This window comes from Silurus meridionalis, chromosome 14 (genome assembly GCF_014805685.1).
Source record: "Silurus meridionalis isolate SWU-2019-XX chromosome 14, ASM1480568v1, whole genome shotgun sequence".
Taxonomy (NCBI): domain Eukaryota; kingdom Metazoa; phylum Chordata; class Actinopteri; order Siluriformes; family Siluridae; genus Silurus; species Silurus meridionalis.
In genome coordinates, this window is record NC_060897.1 from 8,603,436 (window position 1) to 8,623,465 (window position 20,030).

Sequence of the window (20,030 nt, forward strand, 5' to 3'; positions counted from 1 at the left end):
TTTAAAAAATCACAATTACAAATACAAACTAATGTTTTAATTACTATAACTCTCATACACTTATAATTAATTAAATAAATAAGTAATTCCGATTGGGTTTTTAATTATTTTACAACTACACACCTGCTTGACGTTGCTCGTGAAATTTTGGCATTTTGATGCGGATCGAAAATTCAGATTTTAAGAATAAAAGATAAATAAATACAAACCTATTGGGACACTTTTCCAGTCATATGTGTTTTTTCCCAAAACTATTATTGCAAAGCTGAAGGCACACAATTGTACAGGATGACTTAAACCGGTTCCAGCATGACTATACCCCTGTGCTTAAAGCAAACTCCATGGAGATATGATTTGCATGGGTTGGAGTAAACGATCTCCTTCTACAGATCTCTGACCTCAACCCTATTGAACACCTTTGGAATGAATTGGAGCACTGACTGCACCCCAGACCTCCTCACCTCACCTACATCAGTACCTGAATTTACTAACAGCCTTGTGTCTGAATGAGCACAAATGTCCACAAGCACACTCCAAAATCTAGTGGAACATCTACCCAGAACGGTGAAGGTACATACAAGAGCAAATTGGGACTAAATGTGGAAAGTGATGCTCAAAAAGCATATACCATTTTTAAAACCAGGTGTCCACAAACGTTTGACAATATTTGTATTTTATCATTTTAGTAATCAACACTAATTATTAACTCTTAGTTGCTAATGTTTACAGCTGCTTTGGAATATTTCTCAGATCAGAAATAAAATTCCCGAAACTACTTGTTCAACCTCCTCATGTTTCTCATTGCTTTGAACAAATTGCGAATGCTTTGGTACATCCATTTTTTTTTCTTCTCAGCTGCTTTAACAACTGATAATTTGGAAACAGCAGACTGTTGTACACAATCAATTAATGTACTAAACCATTCACAATTTGATCAAAGCAACAAGAAATGCTTTTATGATGTGCACAAGTGACTCCAAGATGTGCAGTTTAAACAAGTAGTTCAGAGAATTTCATTTCTGATCTGAGAAACGCTCCAAAGCAACTGAGAAAACCTGGAAATGAAATACAATACACTTTTATGAAAATGCTGATAATATTCTATTTTTTACAAAGTATTTGAGTATCGTGGTTTTACAAATAGTTAAAATATGTGTTTTTGCACCAAATGTTTTGTACTTTATACATACATACAATTACATACATGTTTATGTATAATTATCAGACTTTAAATATAAACCTTATGATGCATGTAACCTTGTACCACCAGTAAACACTATTTTTCTTCTTCTTGCACCTATGAGAGTCCAGAATCCAGAAAACATAATGTGTGCAGAGAGTTAAGAGCATTGAGCCACATTTGACTGTTAAATACAAAGTCAAATAGGTTATATGCTACGTAGACACCTTAATATAGAAGGTTAGGAGAAAGGCGTTGTCGCTCCTGGCTATGCAAAATCCATTTGTGTTTTACAGCATATAGATTTTAAGTGAAAAATATACAGTGACGTTATCTGTGTGAACAATTTCACAGATTTACTAACATAACTCCCAGTCCTGCAAATCTTACAGTCAAGAAATGTAACAGTCAGAAGTGGTGAAAGATACAAAGTGTGTGTACTTGTTTTTACAGTTTTTTGGAGCATTTCTCAAATTATCCTTAATATTTGCAAACCAGTAAATGCATTCTCAAAACAATTTGTACAAACAGCACAGCACATTTGATTTCTTGCAAAAGCCTGTACTTATCTCAAAATTCTTAGTTCATACCTCAAAAGTAAGTATTTGTGTCAATAACAAATCATTGCCATCAGAAGTCCTTTTGTTATTGTTTACAAACAAGATTTTCAGTCACATGGTCAGTAAGCACAGTATTAGTTATTTCTGATATAAACTATTTGGATTACAATGATTGAAAATACACGAGGCTGAACTTCTGCTGTATGGTATATATGAATTTTTATATGAATCTGCACAGATTGATGTATTTGACTGCATATTTGATGTCTAGATTTGATAAATGTTCCAAAGCATCTGAGGAATCTGAGAAACTGTAAAGTAAATGTATTCATTTTTAAATATATTAAAATGTATTATTCGAAGATTAATCTATTTTATTATTTATGTCTCTGTATCTATCTTCTTATTAGTTTTGCACTTAAATAGATGATTGGTTGATTTTGTTTATCAAGTTAGTTGTTTAAGCACATGTAGGACATTTTTTAATAATAAGAAAAGGTTTTTAAAAGCTCACCCGTGCGCACACAGCTCTCCACCTCTCTACTTCACTAAATGACTCTCTGAGCTTCATTTAACTTTTAAATCTCTGCTGTAGGAGCCGGTACGAGAGCAGTGATTGGCTCCATCTGCCCGCTTGCCCCTGTTCTATAGGAGAATTTATTTGACTGAAAGGAGGTTAAGCCAATTACAGATCGAAATAAAGTGAGCTGATGATATCGTGTAAGTGTATGTTAGCCATTTGTACCATCCATGCAGGTACCTAACATTTTACTTAAAAGAACAGATGCAATATTTTATCACTGCTATATAACCTATCAAAAATATTAGACACGTTATTCATTTATATTGATACATTCTGAATAAACCCACCCACCCATATCTTCTCAAGGGACAATACTATAGAAATTAAACATGGATATATTTTAGAGTGGTCAATGTGCAGCTTGTATAGCAGTACAGATTTACTGTCCTCTGAAAATAACTCAACATACAGACATTATTATCAAAATAACTGGCAACAAATGTGAGAACGCCCGAAGTGAACATGTCAAAACTGTGTCCAAAGTGTGAATATTTTGTGGAAGCACCATTGTTATTTAGCACTGCCTTAATCCTCCTGCACATGGAATTCACCAGAGCTGCACAGGTTGTTGCCGGAATCCTTTTTCACTCTGCCATAATGACATCACGGAGCTGCTGGATGTTAGACACATTGCGCTGCTCCACTTTCCTCATGAGGATCCCTCATAGGTGCTCAATAGGGTTCACGTCTGGAGAAATACTTGGCCACTCCATCACCTTCACGTTGAGCTTTCTCAGCAAGGCAGTGTTTGTGTTTGGGACTGTTATTATGTTGGAAAACTGCTGTTCGGCCCAGTTTGTGAAGGAAGGGCATCATGTTTTATATATATATATATATATATATATATATATATATATATATATATATATATATATATATATATATACACTGACAGAACACATGAGGTCCAAGTGGATTCTATATTGGCTGACATATATCAATATGTATTTTTAGTTTAGGGTTTCAAGCAAATGACAAGGCATTGTTGTATAGTTATTTTCTCAATCAGTTTTGCACCTAAATGAATCTTTTTAAAATTCACTCATTTCCATTCCTAACTGCTTTATCCTGGTCATGCTTGTGATAGTCTAGATAGCATTTAAAACCCACACACAAGGCACAAAGAGGTAATACAGGACATTTCCACTATCCAGTACTGTGTCATAAATACTGTACATTTTCATTCATCTTTATTTACCTTAAATAGATATTAGACAGACTCATAACCATTATTAAATGTCTTTGATATCTTGAATGTCATTTATGAGGAAAGGGTTATTTAAATGTGTTATCATTAGAGAAAACAAACACAATCAGGCTAAATTTTACCAGCTGAAAGAGGGACAGTCTTGGAGGAACATGACCTAGTTAGTCTAATTTTATTGCTATTAATTTTTTAAACCTATTAAAATTTAATCGCAGAGATTTTAACACAGCAGTACAAGATCATGCCATACTGGGGAATATGTCAGACATTTTATATTTTGTGGCTATGTTTATTCTCATTCTGCATTCTGCTTGTTAGACAGTTGAAGACATTCATGGCTTTAACGAACTGTTAATAGCAGGTTACCTATAAGCAGCATTTACATCAGTGTAATCAAGAGGTGGCAAAAGTACACATGTTCTTAAGTAACTTAAGTAGCAATACAGAAACAGACAGGTACAGAATCATGTTTTAAAATACTTGGGTAACGCACTGCGTTTTGTTGTTATTTTGAGTGTGTATGAATAAAAGTAGACCCTTTTCAGATTTGAATGATGTATTGCTCTTATTTGAACGATCAAAAAAGAGTAAGATAAGTTCGTTTCACTGTTATAAGGAACAAGTGCTACAAAAGAAATGCATGTTTGTCGACACCAGAGGGTAAATTGATTTGTGCATCATGTCGGATTTTGGTGGTGATTTGAGACTTGAGTAAAAACAAATGTTTACTGATTAAAATAATTTTTTCGGTGGAGTTAATTTATTTATGATATATGAGAACATAGTGATTAACGTGTGATGCGCTGAAGGTTTAAATCTTGCCTTTTTTTATATGTATTTATATAAGATCAGATCAGATCAGATAAGACCAGATCAGATCAAATAAGATCAGATAAGATAAGATATACCTTTATTCGTCCCACAGTGGGGCAATTTCTCTGTTACAGCAGCAAAGAAAAAGAAATGCAATATATAAAAGAATAGACATAATATAGTATACAGTATATACACAACACAATGTATAAATACAAAAGAAGAAAAAAAGAGACCACGAGTAAGTAGTTACGCTATCAGACATATTGAACACAGGTAATGTTGCACGGTTTTAAAATTTCTGTTATTGCACGTGTTGTTTAAAATACTTTGTTAATGTTATTATTGCAGTTAAACAGTAATAACAGTGACTATGGTGACTGGTTATATATTTTTGTTATATATTTAAATTTGTATTTCTTTTTAGGAAACATGAATAGTTCCACACAATGACACACACATTTTGTTGGTCTTTTTTTAGGATCAGATCAATGTAACATACTACACTGCTGAGACATTGTAAGTTTAAAGGCTTTGATTGACATATGGGCTATTGATTGACCCTCAACTGACCTCTGGTGTGTGACCTGCTGGTCTCCCCTCTGTATTCTATTGATTTGGCATCACAAGTACCAGTGTTTGTCATGTATAGCAGCTGGAGTTTTTTTTAACACCTTTCTGACTTGTGTTCTAGTATGCTGCAGGTTAAAATGTAGACTATATAAATAAAAGTTTGTGGACATTCCACATTTAGTCCCCGATTTGCTGTTATTATAACCTCCATGCTTCTGGGAAGATTTTCAACTAGATTTGAAGTGTGCTTGAAATTTTGGCTCATTTAACCACAAGAGTGTTAGTAAAGTCAGGTACTGATGTAGGGAGAGGAGTCCTGGGGTACAGTCAGTATTTCATTTTATTTCAAAGGTGTTCAGTATGGTTGAGGTCAGAGCAATTTCAAAGGCCACTCAAGTGTGCAGAGGCGTATCACCATGCGAGTTTAAGTCTTCAACTCCAAGTAAATGGAAAATTTAAGGCTACCGCATCCAATGCCACCCTATACAATTGTGCGCCTCCATCTGTGTGTTAACAGTTTGAAAGAGAACCACATATAGCTGGAAAAGTCAGATGTCCCAGTCCATATATTGTAGCAGCACAACTTAGATAAGCACGTCTGACACTTTTCCTTATCTCACTCCTGATAACTGATTGCATGCAACTTATAACCAAGATGTTCAACATGTTTCTGAGTACTGAGCAAAAGAGCTGAATTTATATATTTGTCATGAATCAACCAAAATCCCCCGGCTATATTTAAAAAAAAAAAAAAAAAAAAAAGACAGTGTAATACAGAATAATTAGCAAATGCATATTTGTTTTCTGCTCAGGAGTATCATACTATATAGGAATGTCTGTTATGCTGCTGCAGAGTCACAATCCTGACATTAATATAGCTAAAAATATTATAAAGATTGCAAAGAATAAAAGTATTTTATTAATTTTATACAGTATTTTATTCAGATTAATATTTATATCAAGAGTAAAAGATAGGATGGATGGGGTTGTATGGACACTCTGTAGTGTAGACTGACAATCCATGTAGATTGGATAGCATACTATATCCATGTGCTCTATTAATATGTGTAAATATGAGCAAATAATGCCTTTTGTACAACCTTTTGTTGAAAAAAATTACAAAAAATATTCTAATCTTAAACAATTTCAAAAAATTGTACTTACAATATCGTCTTAATATGTATGTGTGGCACAAATACGGCAAATGTTAGTTTAAAAGATAAAGAGGTTAATAAATAAAAATAAATATTTTTAGAAATAAATCTGGTGAAATAAATCTGGCTTAACTTTTGTTAAACTTCAGCATTTGATTAGCTGCAAGTTTTGTCACTTTTACATTTTTAGCTGTATTTATATTTGATTTTGTAACTGCTATTAGTTTTTGCCCCAATATTATTTGTCTATTTTAATATTGTTATTGCTTCACACTGTTAAGCACTTCCAATGTATGAAAATAAGGAGTAAATAAAATGTATTATTGGTGTATTGTTTATTAATGTAAGTCAAAAAATGCCCTTCAGCAATCATTTGAACCAAATGTTTCTGTACACATTTCACACGTACACTAGATGGAAATTGGTTAGTTTATGCGGTCACATAAACAGCACGCAACTCTTCTCTTTATCGACCTACAGTCTTCCAATAATCTACAGACGCTTACCTTAAACACTTCTTAGAAGACTGTTTTTTCAGTAATAGTAGCACAAACAAACCCCTGTTCAATTCTTTAGAATCCTGTTGCAATCTTCAAAATGCATCTCGAATCTCTGACAGATCGTCTGCTCTTTGTTTCATGTTGCCCTGAATGACAATGTGACTAAAAAGTTGTGCTTGAACATTTGCTAGCTCTCATCTTGTATGTTTAAATCCATAGCTCTGGAGTTGTGTCACTAATCCCCTACAGCTGTTTTCTATTATTCTATTAGCATGAATGGAAAATGTTTGTTTCTTCTAGCTGGATTGTGGAAGTTCCCTAAATGAAAAAAAGTCTATAAAATAATAATTCTTGAAAATTATATAAAAATATATAAACTTGCAAATTAAGCAAAAGTTTTGAATTGGCCATTCACCTTAAGGGAAAAAAAAGAAAAAGGACAGACCCCTATCTATCGAGTTGACGTGGCACTTTGTCTCCAGTGTTCGCTCTTTATTGACAGGTTCACCATAAACCGCTTTTTTCCTTAAAAATTTCAAGCATCTGTTGTAAACACAAACCAAAAAAAAAAAAAAAAAAAAAAAAAAATTTTCAATAAAATGACAAAATAAAATATAAATAACAAAAAAAAAACAGCCATCATTTTTTTTTTTAAAACAAGCTTTTGATATTACTAACCATAATAGTCATCAACACAAATATCAAGTTTTCTTTTTTTTCGATCATAAAACGTCTAACTATGAGCTCATGACTAATGCAAATCTCACCATTAATTAAAACATCCTCACGTTGTAATTAGCGGTCGATACGAGAAAATCCTAGACCGACATAACGTTCTCTTCATATCACTACACTTCTAGTTCTTCTACCAACACAATAGCAAAGTGGTCAAACTACAAAACCTTAAGAATGAAAAAGAAAAAAGTATATTTAACGAAAGAAAGAAAAAAAAATTGGTCACAACACGTTGATATAAAAGGGGGAAAAAAAAACTTAATTTAAGAAAATCCTATGACCAAAAAAAAAAAAAAAAAAGGAAAAAAAAAAGCACAAGTTTTTTTTAGATCACTGGACTTCTGAAGTAGAGGTGAATCCCTAAACAAAGTCCTTTTCCATGTGCGGACCGGTTTCAGTGGACGTCCTTGAGAACTGTGTCTGTCCAGCAGCTTCGTGTGCTCGTCACCACCTAGTGGTGGCCAACAGGCACAAGTCTTGAGCTTGTAGAGCAAAAAAACAAAAAACAAAACAAAACCAAGGCCTTTACAGTTCACAGCACCAGGAACGGACCGCCGTGGCCCGGACAAGCGTCCCTGTGTGTTTACAGCAGAGTCTGCGATATGAAACCTGAGCTCAACACTAGTTATGACTGAAGTGAAAACGTCAATCAAATGAACAGCAGCATTTCCCTCCGAAAGCGATCTGAGACATGTGCATCAGCCAGAGCAAGGAAGGAGAGAGATACACACAGATAAAAAGGGAATTTGTAGGGATGAGTGGTTCAGTGATTAGCACAGATCCCTGTACAGTACGTGGTTAATAGTTGGGTTTAGTCTGAGCACACTCAGCCAGTGCACAGTGGGTTTATGTGAGGTAATGAATGTGAAAAAGCACAGCACTGCACATCCCCCTGAACGCTCTCCGCTCCTGAACAAAGCAAACACACACACACACACACACACCTCATGCATCACTCAAGTGTACATGTTCTAGCTTCGATTACAAAGTCAGTTCAAAAACAGTCTCCTAACTTTTAAAAAAAAAAAAAAAAAAGCTATCCAGCTCACAAAATGTAAATAAAAATTTAAATCCTTGCACATAACGCTTAGGAGAGGTTACATACACATACAAAAGCATCGACACATCTTTGTGATCTTAATCCCCACAGCATCTCAATTTACTATCCCGTGACAATAAGTCACACGAGGAAAACCGGTGGCATTTTAACTATAAAATCACTGCTTTCAGTGAAAGAATTTAAATTTTTTTTTAAATAGAAATTAAAAAGGCAACATAAATGTGTATGACACAATGCAATACTGGAAATATGCTTAAAGGAGAGTTACAGGAAATAAGTGATGAACAAGTGAGAAAAACCAAATTACCACAAGAACAGTTCAAGAACACAGTAAAAGACTTGACAGAACGTGACAAAAACAAATCTGAATGGCAGTTGAAGCCCAGAAATACTGAAACCTCCCCTAACATATTGGTATTGCACAACACACATGTATGTGCCATCATTATTCTAATAACCACTATGCTTGTGTATCTTCAATCCATAAAAAGGATGTCTTCACTTCTGAAACTCAGCATCCATAATCCTCAAGCTCAGTCAGTATAAAACGTTTGCAGCAGCATAGTTAGACTGTCACTATTGAAAGAATGTCTACAGAATTAGGTACTGTAGGATTTTCTTTTTTTTTTTGGGACGTTAGGACAATGTTCATCCTGTGCCAAAGTTAGCACCAAGCCTAGGCACTCAGACCTACATAATCTGACAAGAACCAAATGTAAACAGTCATTCATCTCAAGCACAAGCATGCTCCTATAGTCAACTACGTCTTCCATGACTCCTGTTTTGACAAACTCATCTTTCTTCTTTTCTTGATACTTTCGAGGAATGCCAAGCCGTGGACCTGAAAAAGTTCATGAGAAAAGAATTTAGATTGGTGTGCAAAGTGGGGAAAAAAAAAAAATCTTCATAATTGAAATGATATATCTATAAATCTATATATCCACACACACACACACACACACACACACACACCCCCATACACACACACACCCCCATACACACACACACACCCCACACACACCCCCATACACACACCCCACACACACACACACACACACACACACACACACCCCACACACCCCACCCCACACACACCCCACCCCACACACACACACACACACACACACACACACACACACACACACACACACACACACACACACACGAGTGGCTCGAAGGTTTGGAGTAAGCTTTTAAAACAGAGTTTGTACTTAAAGGACAAATGTTTGCAAAACTATTCTATTATTGTATTATTAATTTAAAGTAGTAAAGAAAACATTTATGACGAGCAATTCACATTTTTGGTTGAGTTTACAGTACATGTACAATTTCCCTTGGAAAAGGAACCATCAAAATGAGAGAGTCAACTGCTGATGAACAGCCTGTTTGAGTTTAAATGCAGTTTTCCATAAATCACCAATAAATCACCAATATCTGGTTTTTTTTTTTGTCTCATGCTTCTTTTTCTTCTTTTGCCATTTTGAAGCAGTTTTTACAACTAGGTAATGATCCACCAGCACAAAATGCCAATATTTGGAATGTTTCCCCCCCCCCGGTCTTAAGATTTTTATATAAAATGAATATTACACACACACACACACACACACACACACACACACACACACACACACACACACACACACACACACACACACACACAGTATCTCAAAAGTTTGTAGTGAATCTTCTCAGAGCACAACACTATAGAAATGAAATTTGACTGTACAGCTGTTATCAATTGGGGTATGTTGAGTTATTTTCAGAGGACAGTAAATCTGTGCTGCTGTACATTCACTACTCTAAAATATATCCAAGTTTCATTTCCATAGTATTGTCCCTGGAGACGATTATACTAAAATGGCTGCTGAAATGTGAGAGGTGTAGTCACTTCTGTAAAATAATGTAATACACACACACACACACACACACACCATTCAAAAGGTCCCTCCACAGCAGCCGTGTAGAGTCCCACATGTGTGGAGATAGATAAATAAGGGGTGCAGTGGATCACAGTTAATATAAGATAAGACTCACGGTTCGGCACGCACATGAACCACGGATTAATCGCAATCTTTTTTTCCGCAGACCGAAACAGTTTCTTGATGCCGATATTGCTTTACAAGCAATTTCGTAACTTTACAGCGCAGCCATGTGTTCATGTGAATTTGACGTGTTAATCAGTCAACAATTCTTAGAAGAGGAGCCAAAGACCTTGAAAAGCCTTTTGCATAATTTAAAGCGCAAATATGCAAGCATTTCCATGCTGCAACTTTTCTTGTAATCAATGGAAAGCACATTATTTTTGTCTCCTCCCCTTTTTGCTGATCCGAAAAAAATGATCTGATCTGCGATTTGAAAACCGTAATCAGATCTGAACCGTGAGTTTGTGATCCGTTGCAACTCCCACTTTGTAAAATGCCTTGCTCTCTGTCAACAGAGTTCAGTTTTCTCTGTGTTAGAAAGTATATTTTTCTGAGATTTTTGTGTTTCTAAGCCCAATTTTACTCTCTCCATATTATTGGTGCTGCTGGACCCTGAAACAGAATGTGTCTGGTTCCACCCTCTATTCACAAACCACTGCTCGTCCACGCACCCGCTGCCACATCTATATATTGTAAAGTTGATAAATTACGATAGTGTAAATTGCTGGGTGGGCTAGACTATGTCTCAACTTACGACATTTTCAAGTTATGATGGGGTTATTGAAACACATCTCCCGTGTAAGACCTGTGTGTGTGTGTGTGTGTGTGTTATATATATATAATTTTTTTTTTTCCTACTTTACCTTATAAAACTCTTGAAGGCTGCACTCTGGGGGTTGATGCACAAAGGCACTCTCTTTCCCTGCTGGTGCTCAGTGATGAACCGATGAATGAGCTCTGATGGAAAAGAAAAATACATTTTTGAGAAGGCTCAATTGTATAAAACCACAAACAATAACCAGTTCTGTGTTGCTCTGTTTACTTAAGTTCTTAAGCTTATTTGCTTGAAAGCACAATCAACAAAATGTAATAAAATACACTTTACCATTACAATATGTGGTTCTTCCCTAAAATGTTGTCACAAATTTAGAAGATTAAACAGGTTACTAAGAGGTTGAGCCTAAACCTGTTCCAGCATTATAGTTTCCCTAATAAAAGCTTTCTGAAGCTCTAGTGTAACATGATTGGAGCAAAAGAAACTTGAGCACTCAACCTCACTGAACACCTTGGCCATGATTTGAAACATTGATCTATCAATTTGTAAGCTGTAAAGTAATTTTAATGACTCATCTGGACAATTATACACCTCTATTTTAAACTAATCTAAACAATAGTCTAAGCATATAATGCAGATATGGAACAAAGACAAAAACACAACACGGGTTATTCACCTTTGCCCTGCCAGACAGAAAGCATGCTCTCCTCATAACTGTGGCTAAAGGGCCTCTCTGCAGCAGGTTCAAAGTCCCGGGTGTACACTCTCCCGCTGGGTACTGAGTAGCAGCACTTACACATGCAGGTGTGGTACCGCAAGCGGCCCTCGTCTAGATATGGGTGAGAGAGCGCGTCGCTGCCGGAGATCCGCTTAGCCTACACACAAACACCTTACATGTGCTTACAAGACACCATAACATCTCTGCTGCTTGTTATAGGATGCTATATTAACATTTATAATAAGTTTATAGAACAATATAAATGTACTGTAATGTGTGTATGTACTCACTGGATCAAAAACTAGCATGCGGCACAGAAGATGAACGGCCTCGTGGGTGGCTCCATCTGACAGCATATACAGAACAGACAGTGATGGCTAGTGAAAGAAAAAAAAAAAAAACACAAAAAACAACAAAAAAGGCAGAGAGATAATGAGAGAAAGAATAACAATGTCAGCAAATGTTACGTCTAAATAAACTGGGGCACCGACTCAGCAATGCTCAGACAGAAAACTCTGAACAATGTGAACATGCTGCAAAAATGCCATGTTTGAGCAAACAGAAGAGCAAAATCTGGTACCTATTTGAGAGAATGTAATAGCAGTGGGCTGGGCTGTTCTGTTCTAATAATTCAAGACTAGTCTGGATTTTTCTTGCCCTTACACTTTGGGGTGCCCTTTCAGATGACAATTTACTCATTTTTCATTGTGTTTATATCAGCGATACAAAAACATTTGTAGATTTGAAGTTTTGCATGTCATTAAAACTAGAGGTCGACTGATAGTAGATTTTACCGATACCCAAGTTGGATCACAATGGCTGAAAACTGATTAAAATCATCAAATAGTTTTTTTTTAATGGATACTTGATATATATATATATATATATATATATATATATATATATATAAAAAATTCCATGTAAAAAGTTGTATGAAATGTATTACAAAACAGTACTGAATGATGAAAATGTGCTGAATAAAATATGTATGTATAAAAATAATATAATAATATAATAGTATTTATAATAATAGAATATAGTTTATTATTATAAATAATAAATATAATATAGCATGGCTGCAGTGATTCAACTCTTGAGGCTTCTCCAGTAATAACTGCAGACCAGAAGCTGGAAAAACTATCGGTATGGATATGTGCCAATAGTTTCAGCAATCAACCATTAGTGCCGATTAATTGGCAAAACAGATTAATGAGGAGACAATCACTTATTAAAACTTTCATTAACTAGTAACAAACTATTTAGTAACAAGTAACAACAAAGTAGCTTGTAACAAAATATTTTGTATTTGTTACTAGTGCAATTAAACACTCAATGAACTTTTTTTTTTTTCTTTTTCTTTTCTATTTTTTGAATTGCATCAGTAAGAGAAAGCACTTCATTTTACTGAACTTTTATAATACCATTGGTAAAGTGATAAGAAGTCACTTTTAATTGTACCATTATGATCACCCCAACATTATTAAACAGTTCCTTCCTGGTCTTCTAAACAAATGATTAATCTATTATTAAGTACATTATTAACAAAGACATATTACCGGTTTGTGAGGTCCGCGTAGGATGTGTGCTCGAGCACCCTCGCATGCGGATGCCATAGCTGACAATGGAGGAGTTCCCAATAAATCAGTTATGAGATCCAACTGCACACAAAAAGAGACAACACGAACAATTCGACATGTACTTTTGCATGTCATCCCTTGTCAATTCCCTCCTACAAGTTATCGCTCCCATATCACACATCTTTCAACTAGGGAAGGTGAAGTCCATCACATGCGTTCTTAGAGACGCAGTGACTAAGGCCACATCCACACTAATAGATTTCCGTTTAAAAGCGCCAATCAGTCAACGAAAACATTGCTTTTTGAAAACGCTCTAAGTGGAACGCAGTTTTTGCTTTGTAGTGTGCACTGCGAAAACGGAGGCTTTCAAAAACAATTTCTGGTCATTTTAAAGTAAAATTATAAGGTAAATCAACGGTGGGACAATACAGGGACATAAGCATTTGAGGGGTTTTAGTGTGGATGAGCAACTTTTGGGAAACTATTGAAAACATAAGTGTCGACGCGGAGTGTTTTTATACGAAAGCACCGTTTTCAAATTTATCCGGATTAGTGTGAACATACGCTAAAGCACAAGCAGTTTTGATCCCACGGCTCTCGGACAAAAACACCGAGCAAAATCATTGGGATTCTGACATGCAATTTCCCAGTGACAGTGCAAGTGCTTTTCTGCTTTGTTGGACATAAACTTTGTTCCTAAAAATTACAGGGATATATTTATACCCAGAATTTATGCAGTTATATAAAGCTGCTCCATTACAATGTCCATTGTTTAAAGTGCTATACAAATGAAAATGAATTGCAATGGCCAGTGCATATAGTGCATTGGTGTACATATCTTCCAGTAGTTTCACAGGTCAATAAAATGAGTAAGAGATACAGACTATAGGTAATATGCTGATTATAAACCAATACATTTTGTGTTGAAATACTCTGAGGAATGTTACGGATTGTCAACTCATACCCCCAGCTAGTGCAACACACAAACCCCAGTTCTGATTTTAAAATAAGGTTTTATGAAATATACTCATATATTAGAAAACTAAATACATCCTAACCATCTCCACAATGCATGTTTCATTAAAGTCATGTAGAAAATAAGAGCAATCTGTAATGCATTTGCGAGTCAGTACCTGCTGAATAGGACTCTGGGCCTGAAAGAGGATTCGGCGACCCAGTAACTCAGCGAAGATGCAGCCCACAGACCAGATGTCTATGGCTGATCCGTAATGCCGTGAGCCCATCAGAACCTCAGGGGCCCTGTAGTACTGAGTCACCACTTCTTGAGTCATGTGACGTGAGGAGTCGGGCTCTTCAACTCGAGCCAATCCAAAGTCACAAATCTGATCAAACAAGAAAATTGTGTGTTGTCACAAACGGGTGCATGTATCTACAGCAGCCCCAGCACTGAAATTTCTCAAAACACATTACATCATTTTAACCAAAATACTCATTCTACTTCATCATTATACTACATAGCCAAAAAGGTTTGTGGATACCCGATTGTCAAACTGAAATGTGGGACTGATTTCCCAAGAACTGTATCACTGAATGCTGCAGAATTATAATTTTTAAAATACTCGAACAAAGAGGCCCAAATGTTGCCTAGTTTGACAAGACTCCTTTGCGTAAATCAAGCTTTATCTGACAATCTGTGAAAGCTGTTGTTGAAGAACTTGTAGTCTGCATGGACCTTCTGACCTTAACCTCAATAAATACCTATGAGACAAACTGGCCCCATGAATCTTTGCCCAACATCAATACATGCTCTCACAAATGCTCTTGTGGCCAACTGATCAAATACCCAAATCTAAACTCGGAAATCTAGTGGAAAGTCTTCCCAGAAGAGTTGAGGTTACTTTAACAAGAGAATAATGTACAAAATGAAATAAAAACAACATTGTCCACAAAATTTCAATGATATATTGTATTTGAACAGCTATGTCTAATTTAATTAGTCATATACCTTGAGGAGACAGTTGCTGTTGACTAGCAGGTTCCCTGGTTTTATGTCTCTGTGCAGAATTCCAGCAGAATGCAGGTATTTCAGGCCTGAGGGAAAGAAAGGAAAAAAATCTATACATAATCACACCATGATCAAACGCAATTTACACATGGGTGGTGTGTACATTCTTATATTCATCTAATCCACAATATTAAGCATATCCATTCAGCAAAGTATGAACACAGTGCATAGTATGGGGGAAATATCAAAGAGTAATGTGGATCAAATCACCACAAGACCTGGACATGTTTCCGGGAATACAGGTTTGCTACCAGAGCAACTATTTAAACATTTCCCAACATTAAATATTTTGCAAAGATTATACAAAAAGCACCATGACAGCTTTTATACTGAACTTGTTTTCCAGTTAGAAAACTGAAGTACAGAAGTGATGAGTGCTTTCAATTGTTAATGTGACCAGAAAGTGTACACAAGCTGTGAGGCGCTTTGTAAGCCTGGGCGGAGTGTCTGAGAACGAGACTATAAAACCACTGATAGCTAGGTTACCTTCAGACATTGTCCACTGTTCTTCTAATTGCCAGGCACTACCGACTACACAGTTTTACTCTATATTATAATCTTTTACCTGTCTCTCTGAGAGCTTTGAGAAAGAAATAGGCTCAGAATACTAAATGATATATACTCAGCCCCACACAGGTTTCCCATAATAACTTACCCCTGAGTATCTGGTAGAGGAACACTTTTATGTGGTCGGTGGTGAGAGGCTGAGGAGACACTATGACTTTGTGCAGGTCACTCTGCATCAGCTCGGTGATCACATATCTATGGCACAATTCAAATCAAGGCATATACTCTGATAAAATATAATCGTTTCATTAATCTGGCCACACTGTAAAAAGAAAAGCATGTTTAAAGGAACTATTATCAGTCTATTATTAAGTTACAGCTGTTGAGACAGGAAAGGATACATCTCTTCAAAGCAGTCAATCTGTGGAGGCTGAAGAATATCCAGAGCAGACAACACCTGCAAACATAAATCACGATAAATCAAGTCAAACTTCAACCCCCTTTCAAACCAATCAACTTATAAACCTTTCATCCTACAATGGTTCTATAAATAACCAGATTTAACCATTTTTTCTCGCTCAGTGCATAAATATCCCCTACCACAGCAGGCTTTGGCACTAATGCTCGTCATAGTTTTCAAGATGATCCTGTTAAAATCCTGGCCGACATTTCATAACAGACTGTGTAATAAAGTGTTCTACATGTCAGATGACTCGGTGAAGACTAACAATAAAAATGAGGTTAAAAAAAAAAAAAAATCAGCACCATCTGGGCTCTTGTAGAAAATAAGGCCATAAACAGCAACAAAATGTTTTGCTACTGCCACTACCATATTTGTAACTGCTGCCAGAGTGTCTCGAAGCAGCAGACCCATTTAGATATTAATTAAAAGAAACACTGCCAGAACTTTTTCACTGATTGGTTTCTGGTTTTACTAAAAATCAGCCATCAGCGAGCATTATGCATTTAAAGACTGCACTAATATCTACTCCTGTTTGTTCAGCCACAAACCTAAAATGCAACCCTAATCAAACAGCTGCTTCCATCAAATGAAATGGTTCACACACTATTAAAAGGTGGTATTTTGGAATTGGTTCGGCACTAAAGTCTTGGGAATAAAAAAAAATTACAGCTGTAATGAATGCGATCCAATAATTTGGAGGCGGTGCAACGTTGTTCTATCGAGCCACTTTTCAAGCTTTAAAAAACGTCTCACATTGTCGTGTTTGAAGAAGCACAACATGCGGAGCTCCCTGAACACGCGCTTACAAGAGACCAGGTTCTGGAAGACGTTGGGCATTTTCTTCAGAGCAACTTTCCGCCCGTCCCGGGGGTCCGTCACTGACCTGAAGAGGTTGCAACACACACAAACACATTACACAGATCAAATCAAGTGGCTTTTTATAGTCATTTAAACCATATACACTTGCTATAACAGCACTAAAAGGGAACAATGCTGCTCCATTACCTACAGAAACAAAGTAAAACAAAAACTGACCAGAAAACACAGACTTATACACAGGAATACATACAGTCAAGTGTGCAAATACAACACACCACAGAACAGTTACAATAAACACTTATCATTATAACTACATATAATTGCAAATTCATAGATCCTAAATTGTCTTCTACACATCATCTGTATACAGTGTAGAACTTTTGTACAGATGTTTATACAATAAACAAGAATATTGTCATATTGTACATTTATATAACCTATATCTTCTACATATATTGTGCCTTTATGTATATATTCTTAGTGTAATTGTATAGCTTCGGCACATTTTTCACTGCCCAGAGCCTTATATTTGTGTGTTGTAAATATATTTATTTGATACATTAATGTGCTTATTATATTTTACATATTTATATTGCACTTGTCTGTTTGCACTTTTGGTAGACGCTAAATTGCATGTCTGTCTGTCAATCTATCTATCTGTGTTCCTCGACGGCAGGGACAAAATAGTGCAGTCCTATAATGACAGATCAAGTCCACAAATGTCCTACTTTAGCCCTAGAGATGGCCGCACTCACCACACAACACCAAACGCTCCGTATCCGATTGGCCTGTCGGGCTCCATCTCAGCCGGGCACGGCACCTCACTGGCCGGGCTGCTGTGCGGCTGGGGCACCGCTGCTCCTCCGCCTGTGCTCGCTCCGACGGTAGCCGGGTGTCGTGGGGCCTCTGCCGGCTGTCCGGGTCCGAGTGGCTTCTGTGCGCCGTTTAACCCGCTGCAGGCTGCGGTGCTTCCTGAACTGTTCACGCAGAAATATTTGGGGCCCAAATCCGAAGCTGGGAACAAGTTTCCACATACGGCGGGCCGAGCGGAGCCATGGAAGGCCATTTCTGTTAGGTCCAAGAGGATTCCGCCACGCTGTCTAATCCCATTAAAACATTATTAAAATGCGGATAATTCGAATTAAAAGGGGTTTGACACTAAAACACCATATTTCCACTCGGGCTCGATAGAAAGAAACGCACCGAAATAGTCTCGGAGTTCCTCATAGTCCCACACACTCTCACAAACACACACTTGTGTTAGCTAGCTGAAGGCTCGGTGAGGTAGTTACGGTTAGATTAGAGTCAGATAAGACCCTACAAAGGGCACAGCATGTAGAATTGCCCTTAAAGCCTGGGGATTTAATCACTGAGAGCCATTGGTCGGATCACACCGCTAGTCTGGGTAGCTAAAGCTAGTCTGCTAATCGACATACTACGAGCCAGGTCGAGGAACTGACCCGATTTTCACCTTCTTTCGCGCAAATAGTTATCAAATTGTCCACGCTTTTCGACAAAAGCGAACCTGCAGACACGAATGCTTTATTCGGATTAATATCGACTACATGTCTGCTAACCGATTTCTAGCTAAGCATCTTTGTTTGCTAGTTAACCTCAGCCTGCTCTGGTTAACCGGCTAACAGTTAGGATTATAAACAAAGCGTGTGTTATTATCCTGTGTATTAATACAGAGCGGAAATTAAATCACGCCATTAGAAAAGCGATGTCGGAGCGACTAAAGAGAGAGAGAGAGAGAGAGAGCTAACCGGCTACGCGTCTTCTCTGTGGACGGACGGAAAGTTAGCCGACGGTGTTGGTCGCGAGCTCCGCGCTTTAAACGGTCGAAACAAGCGGTATTTTGGAGGCGCGTGCGTGTGTCTCCGGAGTCCAGCGATGTTTTTTGGGGGGGTATTTCAACTCCTTTTTTCCCCCTTGGACTCCAGGCTTTTCTCTTTATCTGCAATCAGCTGTTGGAAACAGTGGCAGGATGAGGAAGGAGGAGTTGGGGGATGGAGCTGTAGTGAAGCATGGGGGAGGGTAGCACTGCCGGTGTAAACAAGGCTTGAGGAAAATTTTAACCATTTCACTACTCAAATTTAGGATTTTGTGTTGTTTTTTTTTTTGTTTTTTTTTAACTTTGATTACAATTTTAATAAAGTGCCTTTAACATTTTTTGCGAAAAACGCCAGCAATTGCAGGCTTCAGCCACAACACTATACTTTCATACTAAATAGTATGGTGTTATAGTACAGACCCATACTATGAACACTATACTCTGTAGTATGGTAGTACTCGTCCCGGATGAATCCGCTGACTATCTTAACAAAGACGCGTCCAAGGTGTGGATGTTTTAGGGGTGCATGAAAACTTAAAATAAAGTAATGCACAAAACATCTACACAAAAATGATGTCTATAATAAAAGACGTGATGCATCATTGTAGAACATGTAATTAATAATATAAGACAAGTGAGATCATTTTAATAGTAAATATTTGACAATTTCTCAGCCGTCACATGATTGATAGTTTTGAATGCACAAAGGGCCATACCATTTTTTTTTAACCCTATAATGTTGTCTTGTATCTTCAGTAAACGCGTTAACTTAAGTTGTATGAAATAAAATGTCTTTTTTTTCCTCCAAGATGATCTCTAATCCTTATGCGGGTGTAACATTTCTTCCTGACAAACACCCCTACCATGTTCAAGTGGTTTTGCCCCCATAATCTTAATTAGCACCAGAAATCAGCGTTCCCAAACTTTTTTTCCTCCCTCATGACTCAATATTAGTTTATTTTGTCTAAGAAAACCACTCAATTCACTGTTCCTCCTTATGCTCTAGGGTTAAGCTGTATTCTTG

The 20,030-nt window shown here is 36.8% G+C and overlaps 2 protein-coding genes across 3 annotated transcripts in view; both read right to left on the reverse strand.

Moving 5' to 3' along the window:
• The window catches only part of tlcd3ba (TLC domain containing 3Ba), a 14,544-nt gene extending 12,271 nt beyond the window's left edge, over window positions 1-2,273 (reverse strand). For both annotated transcript variants that reach the window (XM_046865967.1, XM_046865970.1), the window contains exon 1: window positions 2,255-2,273. The gene's annotated coding sequence lies outside the window, so the exon portion shown is untranslated. The remainder of the gene's footprint in view (window positions 1-2,254) is intronic.
• A 4,438-nt stretch (window positions 2,274-6,711) lies between these two features.
• On the reverse strand, window positions 6,712-19,316 carry nlk1 (nemo-like kinase, type 1). The gene is made up of 12 exons (XM_046865963.1): window positions 18,939-19,316; window positions 17,928-18,272; window positions 17,107-17,236; window positions 16,292-16,347; window positions 16,039-16,145; window positions 15,324-15,409; window positions 14,491-14,700; window positions 13,337-13,438; window positions 12,071-12,157; window positions 11,739-11,937; window positions 11,151-11,244; window positions 6,712-9,206 (listed from the first exon to the last, which is right to left on the reverse strand). The coding sequence occupies exons 2-12, from the start codon at window positions 18,236-18,238 to the stop codon at window positions 9,158-9,160; spliced, it is 1,431 nt and encodes a 476-aa protein (XP_046721919.1). The 5' UTR covers window positions 18,239-18,272; window positions 18,939-19,316; the 3' UTR covers window positions 6,712-9,157.
• Between the last annotated feature and the right edge of the window lie 714 nt (window positions 19,317-20,030).

Bases quoted from the DNA above. Each gene is read 5' to 3' on its own strand.
- nlk1 (XM_046865963.1), bottom strand. From the start codon at position 18,238: ATGGCCTTCCATGGCTCCGCTCGGCCCGCCGTATGTGGAAACTTGTTC. The intron at 17,237-17,927 runs GTGAGTGCGGCC...CAACCTCTTCAG, and splicing joins GGAGCGTTTGGTGTTGTGTG to GTCAGTGACGGACCCCCGGG. The intron at 12,158-13,336 runs GTAATATGTCTT...TTCTTTCACTAG, and splicing joins TACGCGGACCTCACAAACCG to CCATCACTGTCTGTTCTGTA.